The sequence below is a fragment of the Dasypus novemcinctus genome, chromosome 10 (genome assembly GCF_030445035.2).
Source record: "Dasypus novemcinctus isolate mDasNov1 chromosome 10, mDasNov1.1.hap2, whole genome shotgun sequence".
Taxonomy (NCBI): Eukaryota; Metazoa; Chordata; class Mammalia; order Cingulata; family Dasypodidae; genus Dasypus; species Dasypus novemcinctus.
The window spans coordinates 121,232,675-121,251,378 of NC_080682.1; the positions used below are offsets into that span (position 1 = coordinate 121,232,675).

Genomic DNA, 18,704 nt, shown 5'->3' on the forward strand with positions numbered 1-18,704 from the left:
TTTTACAGTTAGGGCCTATCAAATTAGGTAGGGCTTTTTGTCCTACACTAAATGATCTCCAAGTGACTATTAATTTTGAGCTTTGCTTATCTATTGTTGCATAATGAACTATGCAAAACTTAGTGGTTTCAAAACAGCAACAGGGAAGCGGCTGTGGCTCAATCGGTTGGGCTCCTGTCTACCATTTGGGAGGCCCTGGGTTCGCGTCCCGGGGCCTCTTTGTGAAGGAAAGCTAGCCCCCACCCATGGAGAACTGATGGCCCACGCCTTGCGGAGAGGTGACAGCCCGTGCCCACGGAGAGCTGGCACAGAAAGGTGGCACAACAAAAGGGAGACAAACAGACACAGAAGAATGTGCAGCGAATGGACACAGAGAGCAGACAGCAGAAAACAAGCCACAGGGGAAGCGGACTTGGCACGGTGGATAGAGCGTCTGCCTACCACATGGGAGGTCCGCGGTTCAAACCCCGGGCCTCCTTGACCTGCGTGGAGCTGGCCCATGCGCAGTGCTGATGCGCGCAAGGAGTGCCCTGCCACGCAGGGGTGTCCCTCACATAGGGGAGCCCCACGCGCAAGGAGTGCGCCCTGTAAGGAGAGCTGCCCAGTGCAAAAGAAAGTGCAGCCTGCCCGGGAATGGCACTGCACACACGGAAAGCTGACACAACAAGATGCTGCAACAAAAAGAAACACAGATTCCCATGCCGCTGACAACAACAGAAGGGGACAAAGAAGAACATGCAGTGAATAGACACAGAACACAGACAACTGGGGCAGGGGGGGGCGGGGAAGGGGAGAGAAATAAATAAAAAACAAAACAAAACAATCCGTGGGGGGGGATATGAATAAATAAATAATAATAATTAAACAATTTTATTTGCTAATGATTTAGTCTGAGTTTAATCCCTTGGGCTCAGTTACACAGGTTCATTATCTGGTCTCTTTTGATTAGAGCTGTGTGGTCTTAGATGGTATCATGAATGTTGGGCTGGTTGTGTTGTCTGTTTGTTTTTGTTTTCTTTTTAGGAGGTACTGGAAACTGAACCCAGGACCTCCCGTGTGGGAAGCATGCACTCAGCTGCTTGAGCTGCATCTGCTCCCTGCTCTTTTTGATTTTTTGCTCAATGTCTGCTCATTATTTGTTTGTCTTCTTTAGGAGGCACCAGGAACCGAACCTGGGACCTCTCATGTTGGAGGCAGGTGCTCAACTGCATCTGGTTCCTGCCACATTCTTTTTTTTTTTTTTTAAGAGCCACATTCTTTTTGATCAAAGCTAGTCACAGGACGAGCCAAGGAATGGGGTAGAATTAGTCTCTATCTCTTGATAAGAGGAGCAAAGTGGCTAAGTCAAATTGCTAAGAGAGTATGCATACTGGGATGCTTTAAAAAGCAAAATTTTAGAACCACTCTTCTAGTTTATTGAATTTGTTGGCTAACTGTGTTTTGAGTATATAAGCTTAATTATACAGTTAAAGCACCAATGATTTAAGGTGTTATAAAATTATTTTCCCTTAGGTCATTTCTAAAATATATTTTCGAAATAAGAAATGTAAATGCTTCGATTTTATCAAATACTTTAAAGTGATATTTTAAATCATATTCTGGAACATAGTAACTCCAAATTCAGTACCAGTTACACAAAAAATAAAATTATATAAAATTAAGAGCTTACCTCTGAGGAATCAGTGAATATAATAAAACAGCAAAATAAATGGTTTCCTGTGTATTGAGAGAGGCATATTGTTTATTGCACCAATTTAGAAGCACATCTTTTTCTTTAATAAAAAATCTTTGTCAGAAATTGGCTGCTTATTTAAGAAAAGGAAATAATTGTAAAAGAAAAACTATTCAGTGAATTATAGGGTGCATTTTTGAGGATATGAAAGTTTAAGTTGTTTATAAATTGTGCTGTAAATGCATATATGATGCAGAGATGGACCTTTCTGGAGCTGGGAGATAATGTAATTTCTCCAGACTCCCATGGGTCTGACCATTGAGCATATTGAATGTTAATTAAGGTTGTTTATATATTCCTTGTAGATTTGACCTTAAAAGAGATCAGGGAATAAAGGTTATTATTTATATTTAAAGGATTTGTTTCGGGGAAGGATAAATAGTTTTCTGTGAAACTAGGAATTAAATTAGGAACTCTGAGTGTTATTTAGAAAAAGGCATAGTGCAATAATGAGGAAGAATTTTCACATGAAGCTGTCAAAAAGTGTATTTGTTTGCCTGGTAAATTTGAGAATTTCTTGTTCTAGGAAATGTTCAAGGACATTGAGACAGTGGTTTTTTATGGTCTTTGCAGAAAGGATGCATGTAGCACAGAAAGGGGTAAATTAGTTCTCAGTCTATTTTTAAGGCATAAGATTATTTGAGTGTTCCAGGTACTTTACTGACTTCCTCAATGGCAGTGGCTTCCAACTGGGGGGCAATTTTGCTCCCCCTTCAAGAGATATATGGCATTGCTTGGAGACATTTATAGTTGTAATTCCTATTGGAGATATAAGGGATGGGGGTAGGGTGCTACTGGCATCTAGTGAGTAGGGCCCAGGGATACTGGTAAACATCCTACAATGTACAGGAACCTCTCCCCCCTCCCCCCCAAAAGAGCAGAGAGTCATCCATGTTCATATGTCACTAGTGCTGAAATGGAGAAATGGAGACACTGCTCTATGGATTTGGCTGAGTCAGAGACTTAGATGGTAGTCCATTTGACCTTTAAGACTAGTACTCAGCCAGAAGTATGAGTCCAGCTAATATAGCCTTAGGCAAAGGTGTCAAGTAGGACGCACAGATTTTCAGCAGCTTCTTGCGGTTTCCAGTCCCGCCCTCGACTCTGTCACTCCCGTGCTTGGTGAGTCTGCCTCTGTCCTGCCCTTCCTGCCTGTACTATCTAATGACTCCTGGTCTCAAGAGACTTAGCTCCCTTGGGCCCTGCTTATTTACCATCCTGTTCTCTGTTACTTAGATAATCTGAAAAATGAATATACTAACTGACTCTGATTTAGTACTCTTTTTTTAAAGTGATGTTAATGGTTAAATCTCTTCTCCTTCTCCCTCACATGATCATAGAGACCCTGAGCCTTTCCACATTGCCAGCTATCTACTCACAGGCCTAAAAATTTGCATATTGTCATTCACTCAAAGCATGTATATATTCTTTATTAATGCAGGACTTACTCTGATTCTTGTCTAACATTATAAATTATTTAAATAAAAATTGAAAGAAGACATTGGAAATATTTACATGCATTTATATGTAGCTTATTGGTAGCTAGCACCCCATTATTAAAATGTCATTTGATCAATTTGAGTATTAGAAATTATTAATATTACGAATGACCTACAATAATTTGGATAGCGATCACTTAACTTTTGGAGGCCATGGAGGTCTTTGAGAATCCGATGAAAGGCAAAAGTATACATGAGCATGAACACATGTGCACAATTACACACAATTCCATACACAATTTTATGGGGGTTAGAGAAACCCTGAAATCCATCCATAGGTCCCTTAGGGATCTTAGGACTCCATGTTAAGAAATTCTGATGTAGTAATGTCTAAAATGTGGAAGTGAGTCTGTTCAGATTTCGTGTTAATTTAGTTGATCATATGTATTATAATATTAGCTTTTATGAACTAGCTTGCAATATGTTTTAAAGTAAATACTCTTTAATTATGCAACATGAAAACAACCTTCATGTATTTTTTTTGATAAATCTTAGTAGAAGAGATAGTACTTGGAATTAAAGTACATTGTTTGCATAGATCATTGAAACCTATCTTTTAAATTAAACCTATCTGATCTGGTATACTACCATATATGGGATAAATGTTGGTCTTTACACATATTTTAGAGAAATTGGTCATATGAAAACGGGGCAGAAATCTGTACCTCTTCTTTGAAACTATATTGACTTACACCATATAAGAAAAATATCAAATATTTAAATGACCATCAGCTTTAGTCACACAAATGTACTGAAATGGTTTGATCAGGCAGTAGCTTTGTGTTGATGCTTAGTTGATATAAATGAAGTACTCTGATTTTGTTTTTTGTAATTTAATGACATAACAATCCAAAATGAAATTAAAGTGTCACCATATTGTTATAGGTAAGGGAAACATTTTCTTCTAGTTATTTATGCTGTACTCTTTACTGAGCATATCTATTTTGGGAATTTACTCTTTGCTTATATAGGCCTCAGTGCATGTAAGGCCTAGGTTCTAATTAAAAATTTGAAGCTGAGTAATTACCAGTGTTATAGTTTAGTTTTCATTAACAGCAGATCATTTTGTCCTCTTCCCTTTACATTAAAAAATGGCATCATTTATCCACAAATGCCAGTTTTTACTTTGACTTCTAACTTGTTTAAGATGAAGAAGGCATGTATGCTTAGCATAACTCAGACCTGAGAAATATATGCCAGGAACCACCTGCTTTCCTTAGGGGCATTTCCTATTAAAATATTAACTAGACTGTTTCTTGTTATAGACAGAATTTCCACATGAACATTTTGGCTAACATGCACACATACCTCATCTTTGCCGTGCTGTATATTTAATACAGTAACAAGATTACATTTAGAAATGCTGTTCAGAATTTTCACCCTCAATTAGTCTGGCTTATTGTTACTAATTAAATTTTGAAGACTGAGAAAGCCAAGTTGTCCATTTCACTTTCAAAGTACTTCGGGTGTTTTGAGGACTTGCTTTTGAGAATATCACTCTACTCCATTTCTTATCCTCCTCTGAGCATGACAATACTTAGAAATGGTGTTTTAGAAATATTCCAATGAGGATTTTCTATATGTTATCATTTGTAGAAGTTTATTTTGAAAAAACTTTAGCTTTCTAAACTGTAAGATAACTTTAAAAGTAGACATTTAAAAAAATCCAAAAGTAGGTTTAGAGAAACAACTATGTATAATTTAAAAAGTAAATAATTCTTTCATTGTTAACTATGAAATCTATGCCCAAATATCAAAGTACTACTTTGGAATTTAACCTAGAATAAGTATATACTTATGCTATTGTTATTTTTAAGATAAAAGTTAGTATAAATGTATTTATCAAGTGGCATTAGCTACTAAAAAGGCTATGGAAACACTGAGAATGCTATTGTGAGAAAGTGTAAAAAAATCTTTGTGCCATTTTTCCTATGCCTTTTAGTGAAAACTTTTTGAGAAAAAAATGAGAAGAAAAAGCAAAGCTTTTTCTCCCTTTTATGACTGTTTCTGTTGATTAGATGATTATCAGGTTGTGAACATATTTGAGGGGTTAACATACTATATGAGTTTCACAATCTCCTAGTTCTCTTAGATCCAGGCATCATGAAAGACAGTTTCTTCCAGTACAGACTGTATACAGAATGGTAGGTGCATTGAGTTTATTTTAAAAGTTCAGAGAATACTTTCTTTTATGTAGTATAAGGGGATTCCAAAGAGGAGCTGTACATTCTCCTTTTTTTTTGTTTTTTTTTGTTTTTTTTTAGGGATGGAAAGTTTCTGCAAACATTCCCAGATGTTTGTGACTAAAATTATAGTTTTCACTTTTAGACAGAGATAGGCCATAGATTGTATGGGCCAGAGTCATCTAGATTTATCTAAATTCATCCTTAAAACTGGCTACAGAAATTTCAAACACATGCAATTAGAACCCAATGCATAAGAGAGATTTCAGTGATAGAGGTAACCTCTGGTCTATAAATTTCTTTCTTCTCCTTAATGAGAATCCATACCTACATGCTAATACTGGGTAAACTTGATTTTACAGTTGCATTAGATTTTTATCCCTCTGTTTATTCTTAGCAGTAAAAGGAATCAATCAAATAAAAATATATATAATATGGTTGCTTTGTTTTCCCCAAACTTCAGCTTTCCTGAGTTGTTGCTTTTACTGTATGTTTTTTGAATGTGACAGTCTAAACTAATGTATTTTTAAAGGATCCTGTATAATTGTTTCATATTTATGTTTTGTAGCAAACTGCTATAAAACAATGTAGCAGCCCACCCTAAAATGTTGGTGCCTTCCTAAATTTAGATGTGAGGTGACCCATGTTCCCTTTTTAAAAAAATATCTACTAAGCCAAAGAGCACTAGAAAGAAGGGGGGCAATTTTTGACTGTCAATAAATATTTTAATGAATTAATGACCAAATCTGAGGAATTAATTTAATTTGAAATGTTATACCTTTAGTCTATTTTTCTGTTGAAATGAGACTGGATAAGCATTTAAGTTTCTTCTCATTGCTGTAAACCCAATAGATACGGACAAAATTATCAGTAATTTTTTTGTTCTTTTGTCACTCTCTTATCTTTAAACTGTTAAAATATACTTTTGTAGGCATTTCAAAAATTATGTATTTCAATATCGTATCTCTTGATGGTTAATTACTTATTGTTTTGATTAGGGAGGGGAAAAAGCACAAAAAATTAAGGTTTCTGAAGTTTACTCAGCATAGCTGAAAGGCTATGCTCTTTTGTGATTCCTAGTGTAATAAACATGGGAAGTTTGAAAAGTGTGTGGATAAAATTTGGAGGATTATCATTGAAAAGTCTAAGATCTACAGTAGATTGAATTGAGAAGCACTTTCACAGTTCTTTTGATTCAGTATTCACGTACGTTAGGCTTCATTTTTTTTTTTTCTGTAGGGATAATAATGCCTGCTTTCATTGTGCTTTAAGATTTCTTTAACGTTCATTAGGAAAAACAAAACAAAACATTAGTTCAGGATCTTTCCTGCCTGCAGAAATGGTAGTCAAAGGGAACTGAGGATGCAGAGAAAAATCTTCAGCTAAATGGATATAGTGAGAACCATGTCAGAAATGAGCAAAACCATGCCTACTCAGGGAAGGAAGGATTTTCTCTGAATGAATTCTGAAATGAGCAGATCCCCTAAAAACTGGGCACAGATTACACCACTTGGGAGAACTAAGTGACCTTCTATTATACTAGTTCATGGCTAAAATACCCATATGTTCTGTTTAAACACAGCAATAGTAAAGTGATTTTTACATTCTTTATTGTGAATAGCTGTTTCTTTGTGGGTCCTGTATTGGGAATGAGTTGGCTGTCAGTGAACCCCTTGAAGAAAGGCAGTTGTTGATCTTTTGCCCATAATACAAGATAATTGCTGAAGTAGTGAGGGAGTGGCCAGCTTAGTTAGGAGTGCAACAAAAATCCTTGCTTTCTTGGCTTTTCTTATCTTTATCAAATGATAAGAACCTTCTTAATTGCCATAATGGTGTGTGCTATTTGCAGGTGGCCCTGCTGTGACCTCCCTAAAATAACCTGGAAGCTCGGATTATTTTTGTAATGTGTCTCAGGGCAAAACATAAGTATCATCCTAAACCTGCTTCTTATTCTTCTTGGAGGTTAATGGGAGTGCCACTCTTTGGATGAAAATTACTCAGGCTTACTAAAAATTGTCTATTTATAGCAATGAGGCTTCATTTAGGTGACCCTTCTATTTTGCTCTGCTGAAGACACAATATTTTTTCTGCTTTTGAGTTCATATACCTCCTCTTCCTTATACATATGAATAGCATATGTAGTCCGTCCTTCCTCCCTCCTTCTCTCCCTCCCTCTCTTCCTCCCTCCATTCCTCTTTTTCTCTTTCTCTTTTTCTTTCCTACCCTCTCTCCCCTCCCCTACCCCCACCTCCCTTCCTTTCCTTTCCTTTCCTTTCCAACATGTTTGGCAGGGGATAAAGAATGGTTCCTTAAATAGTGATATAAATGTATTGGAAAACTGGCTCAAAATAATTGCCCTCTCATCTCATGTTGCCTGTAAACAATTGGGGTTTTCAGGTGCAATATTTAGATTAGTCATTTTTGAAATTTAAAAGGCAAATTTCTTAAAACTGCTTTTCTTTACCAGAATAAAAATGTTATACAAGTTTTTAGAATGATGGGATTTTCTTAAATCTGGTTCATTATGTAAATAGTGAGTTCCTTGACACAGAGACTACATCTCACTGTTTTTTTAATCTACTATGCATGAACCATGGTAGATATTTCATAATTAAATTGAATAAAACTTGTGTAAGTTATTCTTTAATGGGAGTTTTTTCTTTTCATTTTTTCAAAAAATTAGAGCAGTTGTAGCTCTATAGAAAAATCATATGGAAAGCACAGATTATATGCATCTCCCCTTCCCCCAGTTTTCCCACATTTGCATTAATGTGGTACCTTTGTTACAATTGTTGAAACACTATTGTTATATTATACTATTAGCTATAGTCCATAGTTTCCATTAGGGTTTACACTTTGTGTTGTTTAGTTCTATGGTTTTAAAAATGTTTATTCTGGTAACATATATATGACCTAAAATTTTACATTTTAAGCATTTTCAAATATGTACCTTAGTAGTAATAATTACATTCCCAATGTCATGCTACTGTCACCACCATCAATTTCCAAAACATTTTCATTATCCCAAACAGAAACTCTGTACCAACTGAGCATTAACTCCCCATCTTCTCCCCAACCCTACGTCAGCCCCTGGTACTCTGTATTCTCATTTCTGACTCTATGATTTGCATATTCTAATTAGTTTATTTAAATGAGATAATACAGTATTTGTCCTTTTGTGTCTGGTTTATTTCACCTAGCGTGATATCTTCGGGGTTCATCCATGTTGTTGCATATATCAGAACTTTATTTCTTGTTATGGCTGAATAACATTCTACTGTATGTATAATACGTATTTTGTTATCCGTTTCATGTATTGACCCTTTGTTTGCTACTAGAAACATCAGTGTGCAAATACATGTTAGAGTCCCTGCGTTCAATTCTTATAGGTTATAGAAGTGGAATTACAGAGTTATATGGTAATTCTATATTTTAACTTTCTGAAGAAGTGCTGAATTGTTTTCTACAGTGGGAGTTCTGCAAGGAATCTTTGAGAGAGATCCATAACAGTCCATGAGCTTTGGAATTGCATCTGGTTTCAAAACTTGGTTATATCACTTCATTATCTTTGTCTCTCTCAACCTCATTTCTAAAGTGGGGCATAATAATCCCTAAACTGTATCGTTATTTTGAGGATTACATAAAACAATGTATGTCTAGGATTTAATATGGTAAATGACATATTGTGTGCATTCAATATCAGCAGTTCATAAGATGCTGGTTTTATAAAATATTGGAAGTATTATGGGGATCATTTTTACCTTGGTAGCACCATAGCCACTAAATCAACATTAAAGAATAAGACATTTTCTAAAGATGAGTATAATGGAAAGAGCTTCAGATTTGAAATCATATAGTCTTAGGTTTGAATCTTAGTTCAGCCACTTCAAAGTTCTGTGATTTTAAGAAAGTAAATTATTTTCTGAGTCCAATTGCCTCATCCATAAAATGGGGATGATAAAAGCATAACTTGAGGAACTTTTGAGAGAATAGAGAGATTTTATTTTTAAAATATCTCATACAGCACCTGACCCAATGTTGACACTTAATAAAACGTTCATTATTATTATTTTATTCTTATACTTACCCCCGTCTCCATATTCTCTTATCCCTTTTGTTTTCTTGGTTTTCTTCGAGCTTTCCATCTTTATACCCTCCCGCTTTTGGTCCTTTTTAAGCTCTTCACCCTTCCCTTTCATGTCTATTTTCTTTTTTTCCTATTTGTTTTGAATTGCAGTTTAATGACTATTAATGACCAATTAATTAATAATAAAATAGAGGAGTGATATGGGAAAGAAATGAAGCAGCTGAATATCTTGGAACTTTTAAATGTAAGTCATCGGCTAACTTTACTTCCAGTAAACTGCAGTTCCATCACATGATAATAGAGATGTGAACTGGGTGCTGTGGGTGTTTGGTGATGATATCCAATTGGTCTTTATATAGTATATCTGAGGATATACTTTCAGTGGGCATTTTTCAGTGATAAATTTATGTCTGGCTTTTTACTTGAGCATTAAATTCTTTTTCATTTTTAATAAAAACTGTTTCTCTCCATATATAAAACTGTACCTGTATTTCTTCACTTAGCAAGTTGTTTTAAACTTTATTTAAAAAAAAAATCTGCCAGCAGAATTGGAATTTTGTTGTAGTAAGGAATCTAACTTTCAGGTTGTATTGGTTACTGAGTGTTGAAATTTTCAAGTGTAATAATTTTAATTATTTAGTTCTTAGAGGAGATACGATTCAACTTACCGACTTTCCATGAAAGGGCAGGATTTTATATAGGCTGTGCTTCCTAACCACTGTCTAATATTGCTGTTTCTACACCTGGGAAATTTCAAGGTCATTATGTGGCCAGCTTCTGTTTGCTTACCATGAGGTATAACTCAAGAAAGGGGAGTCCTGTAAGGAAGAGCCTGGGCCCAAGCTTCTGGCATATTAATGTAATTTCTCACACTCCTTTCAGTCAAAACAGATAATTTTATTTGCATAGTATATACATAAATTCTGAGATTTGTCTCATTATATATTAGTGACAGTTGTGTTGCAGTAATTTTGTTGTACATTGAAAAAGAATGATCCCTTGAATCATAGAAGTTGGAAGTTTTGAAAGATCTTAGGTATTAAGCTAACTTCTTTTTACAGATAAAAAGCTAAAGTGAGTGGTCTAGGAAGATTAATGTTATTTGGAAGATAGCTGGAGGATGATATTGAGAATGTATAACAATGATTATGGAAGTAGATGAGGATTGTTAATAATATATATGTAGATATATTCTACAGGGTGTTAAGAATGTGGTGATGCAGGGGAAAATATATCTATAATTTATGGACTATAGTTAACAACAACATTGTAATGTTTTTGTAGCAGACACAAAGTTGGTACTATATAATTCTTAAAGGTTAAAAAAAAAGAATGTGGGGTTTGATTTTGTGAGATATGAATACTATTAAGCATTTTTTTTCTCATCTTCTCTTTTTCCCCACTTATAAGGAGACCTTGACTATGTCATTTAACTTCTCTGTGTTCATCTGTGTTATCTTTCTGAACCCTGGAGAAAGAGCTGAGTTGGCAGTTGGAATGAGATGAGATGAAAGTGTGTATGGTAGTGTTTTGTTAATGTGCCTGCTTTTCCACAGGCTGAGCTCCTGAGGGCAGGTGTTATCAAGTATTATGTAATGTGCTGGGGGGTATAGCAGGTCTGAAATCAGTAAACAAATGAGGAAAGAGCTTGTTGTGCATTGATGTTCTGTTTCTTCCAGATCCTGTGGGCCCCTGATAATCTGGAGCTGATCTCTGTACCTTTCCTTTTGACTTGCTGAGTCACCAAGTGTTAGAAACACGTAAACACCAGGTCAATTTGGTCGAACGGAGAGGGGGGGTACATGGCTAAACCACGAACTAGTACAGATGGGGCCAGAGGAAATCTACTGCTGCTTTTCCAGAAGAGTGAGATGAAGTTTCAGTATTTATTTGCACAATGGAGGGAAGAGGGCTTAATGAGTGTGAGGAGAGAATAGGCTTGATCAGTAGAGAAGAGGCAGCAGAGGGGCACACTCAGGCATACTCTGTCAGAGACACTGTGATCAGGGACAAATCATGAATTTTGTTAAAGTCAGAGCATTCTATGGTAGGACGTAGTTGATGTACCATTTTTTCAGGTCTGTATTAGACTTTTAAAATTACTTCAGGATAGGTTTTTATCCATTTTAAGGCTTAAATAATAAAAAATTGATTACTTTATCAGGCTATATTCCCATTGTTTATAGTTCTGATTAATTTCAAGACTTGAAAGTATTCATAATTGTGATTTTGTTTGTTAGTGCCTTGACAGGTGCAGTTTTTATATAATTCTACATGACATAGTGATGACAGCAAGAGTGCAGTTTTTCCTGAAAGTTTTCTAAATTCTATAGCAGGAAGCAATGCATTGTAAATCTGTCACTTCCTGTATAGTCTTTCCAGAGAGAACAGTATTTTTCAGCTGAATGAACTTTTCACATTTTTCTTCTGTTGTACTTTCTGTACCCTCTTGGTTTAAAAACTTCTTGAGTTAATTTTATTTAACCACCTGTATTATTGGTGCAAATAGACAATAATAAAATTAATTCCATGTTTTCATGTGAGTGAGTTTAGTTTCAAGAACAAAATAGTTTCTCAAAGACTAGCAACCCAACCAAAGATAGTCAAAGGGTCTGAAAAGCCATTTTTACCCAGTGACCAAAGTGGGAGTGGGGAAAGGCTTGTGGGGGCTCAGCCTCACTCATGACAGGAATGCAGCTGTACTATGAGGCATCAGATTGGCAAGGATAAAACAAGTTGATAGTACCTTCCCTTATAATAGCATCCTACAGTGGTGTGGTGCAGTTGTTACAATTGATGAGTAAATATTGGAGCATTGATACTAACCAAGGTCAATAGTTGATATTGTGATTTACACTTAATTCCAATGCCCTAAATTCCAATGCTCTGATTCCCTCTCCTTCCCCTTGGAACCTCTGGGAACCACTATCTTTATAACAATGTTACATGTTCTTCTTTTACTGCAATATTAATAAATTTACTTTGTCCATGGTTGCATTCCTCCCTTATGTTTGTTCATTCCTCAACCTTGAGGATTTGGGGATTGTGATGCCCCCTTTTCCTCAGATTGAGGAGGGGCAGGTAGAAAGAAATGTTTTGCTAGCAGTTGTAGATACTGTTTTTGGAATTGTCCATCAGCATCATTTTGTTAGTTGTCCTGGTTGAGTCTGAGACTGATGGCTGCAACTGTTGAGATTCATGGCTCAAGCAGCATATCAACAGACCAAAGATTTAAGTCTCTGGGACATTTATTTAAGGGGTATAGTGCTAAATTGTAAGCTCAAATAAAAGCGGTAGAAGAACTGTGTAGGGAAAGTATAAATGAGTCTAACTCTGTTACATTGGGGGAAAAGGTTGTCACATATTTCAAGGTAAGGCTTGCCAATGGGGTGCTGATTTCATGGGGTGGTGTGCCTTGCCTACAGCGTCTGAATGGCTCCAGAGCCTCAGGATCACCCCTATTTGAGGAGTTGTTCACAGTGGCAGTGAGTGAGATCTGCCTTGAGACGTGCGTATGTGTAACCTCTTAAATGACCTCCCCGCTCGTTTTGAAATCTCTTAGCTGTAAAAACTCTTCTGTATTGAATGTTTCTCAGGGGGTTGTCCCTCCCTGGCACCAAGGGATTAATACCAGTGAAGCATTTGGAAAAAAACCTTGACCAAAAAAGAAAGGGGGGTGGGTGGGACTATTTCTTAGATATGACACTAAATGCATGATTCAGAAAAGAAAAAGTTGATCATTTGTACTTCCTCAAAATTAAAAAAACCTGACTCTTTAAAAGACCTATTAAGAGGAAGAAAATGAAATCTGCAGAGTGGGAAAACATATTTTCAAATCACATACCTCTTAAAGAACTTGTATTCAAAATATACTCAATAATGAGAAACAACCCAATTGAAAAAGGTTTGAGCTGACAGTTAACCAAAAATGATGCGTGGATGACAAAGGAGCACCTTGAATGATGCTCAGCATGATTAGTGTTCAGGGAAACACAAATTAAAACTGTAGTGAATACTAGTACACACTAATTAGAATGGCTAAAATTAAAAGAGTGAGCATCCCAAATACTGTGCGGATATAGGAAACCTGGAACTCGACTACCATGCTGGTACGACTATGAAATAGTATATTCATTTAAGAAAGTTTGGCCATTCCTTAAAAAGTTAAACATAGGCCTACCACGTGATCCTGCCATTCTGCTCCTAAGTATTTATTCAAGAGAAATGAAAAAGTTTTCCATAAATAGACTCATGTAGTTGTATTTGTGTGTGTGTGTGTGTAATAGCAAAACCTGGCAATAATCCCATATGTCCGTCAATAGGTGAATGGATACATCCATTTAGTAGAATACACCTCTGCTATAAAAATGAACTATTCACACACAAATTAGAATATGTATGATTCTAAAAATAATTGTTACATGATAAAAACCTGAAATGAAAGCATGCATACTTACTGTCAGATTTTATTTATATAAAATTCTAGAACATACAAACTGTTATGTAGCGACAGAGAGCAGTTCAGTGGTTGCTTGCAGATGGCATGAATGTGGGGCAGGGAGACACAGGAGCTTGTCACATGGCAGGGCACACGGTGGCCTCTTTTGGTTTCTCCCGCTCTTCTGGGTTCCTTTGATCAACTTCTTACTTCCTATGGCTTTCTCTTGGTCTGAAATGTTCTCTTTAGGACTCCAGTAATAGGATTAAGACTTGTCCTCGGGAAGCAGATGTGGCTCAAGTGATAGGGCTTCCGCCTGCCATATGAGAGGACCCGGGTTCAATCCCTTGAACCTCCTGGTGAAAAAGAAGAAGTGAAAGCGTGCCCGCGTGGTGAGCCAGTGCCCATGTGGTGAGCGCAAGTTCCCGCATGGTGAGCCAGTGCCCATGTGAGTGCCTGCATGGTGAATCAGTGCATGTGCAACTGAGTCATGTGGAAAGATGATGATGCATCAAAAGAAAGACAAGGGAAGAGTCAAGGTGAAGCACAGCAGAGACCAGGAACTGAGGTGGTGCAATTGACAGGGAACCTTTCTCCACATCAGGGGTCTGCAGGATGGAATCCCCGTGAATCCTAGAGAAGAGAAAATGAGAAGAGAAGACAACACAGACAGCAAAAACAACAGGGCGGGAGGAGGGGAAGGGGGGAAAATAAATAAATAAAATCTTAAATAATAAAAAAAAGGCCTGTCCTCATTGGGCTGGGCCACACCTTAACTGAAGTAATATCAAAAGGTCCTACTTAGAATGGATTCATACACACAGGGATGAGTTAGGTTTCAGAACATGTTTTTCTGGAGTAAGTACAGCTCTAAACTACCACACCTGGTAAATTATAGCCAGTAAACAAACACACTTGGATTTTAATTTATAACTGATTAATCAGTAACTGAATCAGTAACTGAAGATTATTCTGTATGTTTTTAAGTTATGTTTCCAAAATCAGTGATAGGAACCTATGTGTCATAGAGTATTTTTTTAAAAAGCATTATAAAAGAGGATTAGGGAAGGTGGGAAGGGAGGTAGGGAGATGGGAACAGTGTATGTGTTTATTGGAAAAAGAGAGATTACATAGATTCAAACCGTATTTGTCTAGTAGTAATTTATATCCTTCCTTTTTATTGGTATGCTTATGTATTTTTAAGTCATTCAGGTAATATTTATTTATTTTTAAAAAAGATTTATTTATTTATTTATTTATCCCCCCCACTCCCAACCCGGTTGTCTGTTCTCTGTGTCTATTTGCTGCGTCTTGTTTCTTTGTCCGCTTCTGTTGTTGTCAGCGGCACGGGAATCTGTGTTTCTTTTTGTTGCGTCATCTTGTTGTATCAGCTCTCCGTGTGTGCAGCGCCACTCCTGGGCAGGCTGCACTTTCTTTAGCGCTGGGCGGCTCTCCTTATGGGGTGCACTCCTTGCGCGTGGGGCTCACCTACGCGGGGACACCCCTGCATGGCAGGGCACTCCTTGCACGCATCAGCGCTGCGCATGGGCCAGCTCCACATGGGACAAGGAGGCCCGGGGTTTGAACTGTGGACCTCCCATGTGGTAGATGGACGCCCTAACCACTGGGCCAAGTCCGCCGCCCAAGTAATATTTATAATGCCTTATCTTAGGCTAAGATGGCAAACTTGTCAAGCTCGATCTTTAATAAAAACGATTTCACTTTCCTCAGGTTGACTAAAAATTATTTGTGTTGGAATGTAGCTGAGCGAGAGGGTTTCGTCCTCGCTCAGGCCCAAGAGTCGGGGGGGCTTGCTCCTGCCGAACCGCCGGCGGGGGGTGCTCCAAGAGGGAACACCGGTTCTCCAGGCGTGGGGGACGCGCGGTTGAGGAAAAACCATGGAGACCGCTTGAGCGCAAGAACAGGTCTGCTTTATTGCGGAAGTACACTTGGTTATATAGGCAGGGAAGGGGGTGGAGTATGAAGGGGAGAGCAGGGCGGAGGGGTGGCTGCGGATTGGCTAAAACTGGGGGGGCAGACCTCTGGTAATACGCCGTAAGCAGTTACTGGGGAAGAGGGCAGATTGTAGGTTGGTAATATGGGCGGGACTGGCGGGAAGGGTGGCGGGGGCTGGAAGGGGAGGAGGGGCAGAGAAAGGCGGCAACATGGGAAGAAACAAAAGCTATTTTACACCCTTTTTTATTGTTCCTGTGGTCAACTTTTTGCACTGAAGAAGATTGCTCATTTGTCATTTGTCTATGATGTGAGGACTTTGACAATCCTTGTGCTTAACTTATACTGTTGTTAACATGTTAACAAAGCATTTTACAACTTCTGTTTTTGTGACTTAAAACCATACATAGAGATTCACTTTGTTGCCATAATTAAGCCTTTGGTCAGGACTGGGATTTGGGGATTCCTTCCATATACTTTCTTAGCATGTTGTCCTTAGTCTGATGTGTTTGAATGGAGCTTCTTCAATCCAGACTTAGTGTTTTCTTATGCTTGTTTTTTTTTCATAGTATATTTTTTATTGATGTGTATCATTCATACCTGAATATGCATAAACAATAAGCATATAGTGAAGATTGTGAACTTACAAAATAAACATACGTAACATCATACAGGGATCTCATACATCACCCTTATGCTTGGTTTTAAAACATTGTTTTCTAGGTGGTCTGTCTCCCATAAAAGCTGATTATTGTTTATGAGCTTTTCTTATTGATTTGAATTGATTTACAACTAGACTATATTTTACATTAAAAATATGGTTGTCTTGATAAAACAGTTAATAAGCTTTATCTTTATTTGCTCACTTGATTATATAAAAGCCAGTATTCTTGCTCTTAAGTTAATTGCTTCCTCAAGCATACGTACACACAAGTTAAAAAATAGTCTGTTCTTTTCTAAACTCCAAGTTACCTTTTTATCCAGCCTGTATAACTTGTATGTGTGCATGACACATACATACTATAATCGTAGGTATATATAATAATGTCAGGCTTATTCTTGCCTTAATATGGTTTATTTGAAAGGTAGAGAATGTGTTATGTGTATTTGTTTTGTTCATTCTTATATTGTTTTAGGCACAAAATTTTAAAGTGGGTATTTTGCTTTTATAAGCCACATAAATGATGATGTCAGTGTTTTTTTGTTTTCTTTTCTTTTGTTTTGTTTTTTTGCAAGTAACGTATTTTCTTCTTTTATAGGTCCTTCTATTCTGCATCACAGCTGCCATGTACATGTTCTTTTTCAGGTATGTTGTTATACCTATTTACTTTTAATATCAAAATAGTATCCCTTTGTAACTTTTATCAACCAGTAAACTAAAGTGTTCTCTAAATAATTATCCTCTGTAAGTGGCACGAGTTTTTTACTCCTAGGATGGTAAGAGATAAATCACTGCATCTTAGTGAGTAAAGAAAAGAGAAAGGGAATGGCGATTAGTTTTTTCCATCTTGGAAAGTTTGAATATATAAATTAATAGTCTCCAAATCTTGATAAATGATTTTTGTTTTTAGCAGCCTGATTTTAGTTGTTATTCATTTGTCTTTATTGAACAACCAACATCTTAAATTTCAATCAAAAAGAATGAGAGTAAGTCTTAATCTAAGCCTTCTATGAAGGTAAAGTGGCACAGCACAGTAATCACAGTCCATAAAATACTAAGTTTGGCCATAAAGCCAAAGTTGTAGTTTTCATTGACACTGGGACTCTGAGGAATGTGGGGGGAGTGTTAGAATGGCTTAGAATTCTAGGTGCCTGTAAGAAAGATGTCTGTCATCATTGTATTAGTACAGAGGTTTGGGAATAGGATTTTGATTAGGGATAGTCCACTCCTTCGTGATCTTCATTTTCAGTGATACTAATAATGCCCATTTATTTCACATTTGTTGCTCTTATTTCAATTGGCTCTTGACATTTTCTAGATTTAGGCAGAATTCAGTCACATCTGAAAAGACTTTTAAAATTAAAATTTGTATTTAGTTGACAGACATTTATGGATTTTTAATAAAATTTATTAGTGGATAATTTATCATTTTTTTTCCTTGAATAAGACAACGCAGCCATATCGAAGTTTTAAACCACTTATTTCCTGCCAGAATGTTTGAATCCCTATTTAATAAAGTATAATGATATACTTTTAAATTATTTTACTTTATCAAATAAATTTTATGTAAATACAAAATGATGATGTTGCTGTTGTTATTCTGGTAAAGGAACAGCCAGGCTCTTAAGAGGTAAAAAATGTATAAGGATTCAAAGCTGGGGAATTTGATGTGCAGAGGATAGGTAGTAAGGGCATAGTATTTTACTAGTCATTAGTGAGTGAAAAACCACTGTAGCTCTCTGGTGGTCTTTGTGAAATTGGTCTATCTGTAATTCTCAGTTAATATGTATGTTCATATGTACCTTACCATTCCTGTGCCCTCTTTCCTCTAAATAATTTAGGGTGAGTGGGAGAATTAAGAACATTAATTACTACATTAGTTTCCAAAAACTTCCAAAAACTCAGATACATTCTTAGGAGAAATTGCAAAAAGTTCACATGGTTCGTTTTGTTCTGTTTAGCATGAAGATAAACATACCCAGTGGGAATAATGTAATCATAAATAAATAAAAATTTAGAAACATGCAGTTTTGTTTTTTTTAAAATGCAAAGCAGGAAAGTACAATATTTAACAAATTTTTTTGTGTGTGTAAATACCTAGCAGAACAGGTAGTTTAAATGAAAAAACCCTTTCCAGTGTGGTATTTAAAC

At 36.6% G+C, this 18,704-nt stretch overlaps 1 protein-coding gene across 2 annotated transcripts in view; it reads left to right on the forward strand.

Annotated features, from left to right (window-relative positions):
- The window catches only part of TMEM135 (transmembrane protein 135), a 305,374-nt gene that overhangs the window by 181,472 nt on the left and 105,198 nt on the right, over positions 1-18,704 (forward strand). For both annotated transcript variants that reach the window (XM_058306154.2, XM_058306155.2), the window contains one exon: positions 17,152-17,198. In XM_058306154.2, the coding sequence (XP_058162137.1) occupies positions 17,152-17,198 (47 nt within the window). The remainder of the gene's footprint in view (positions 1-17,151; positions 17,199-18,704) is intronic.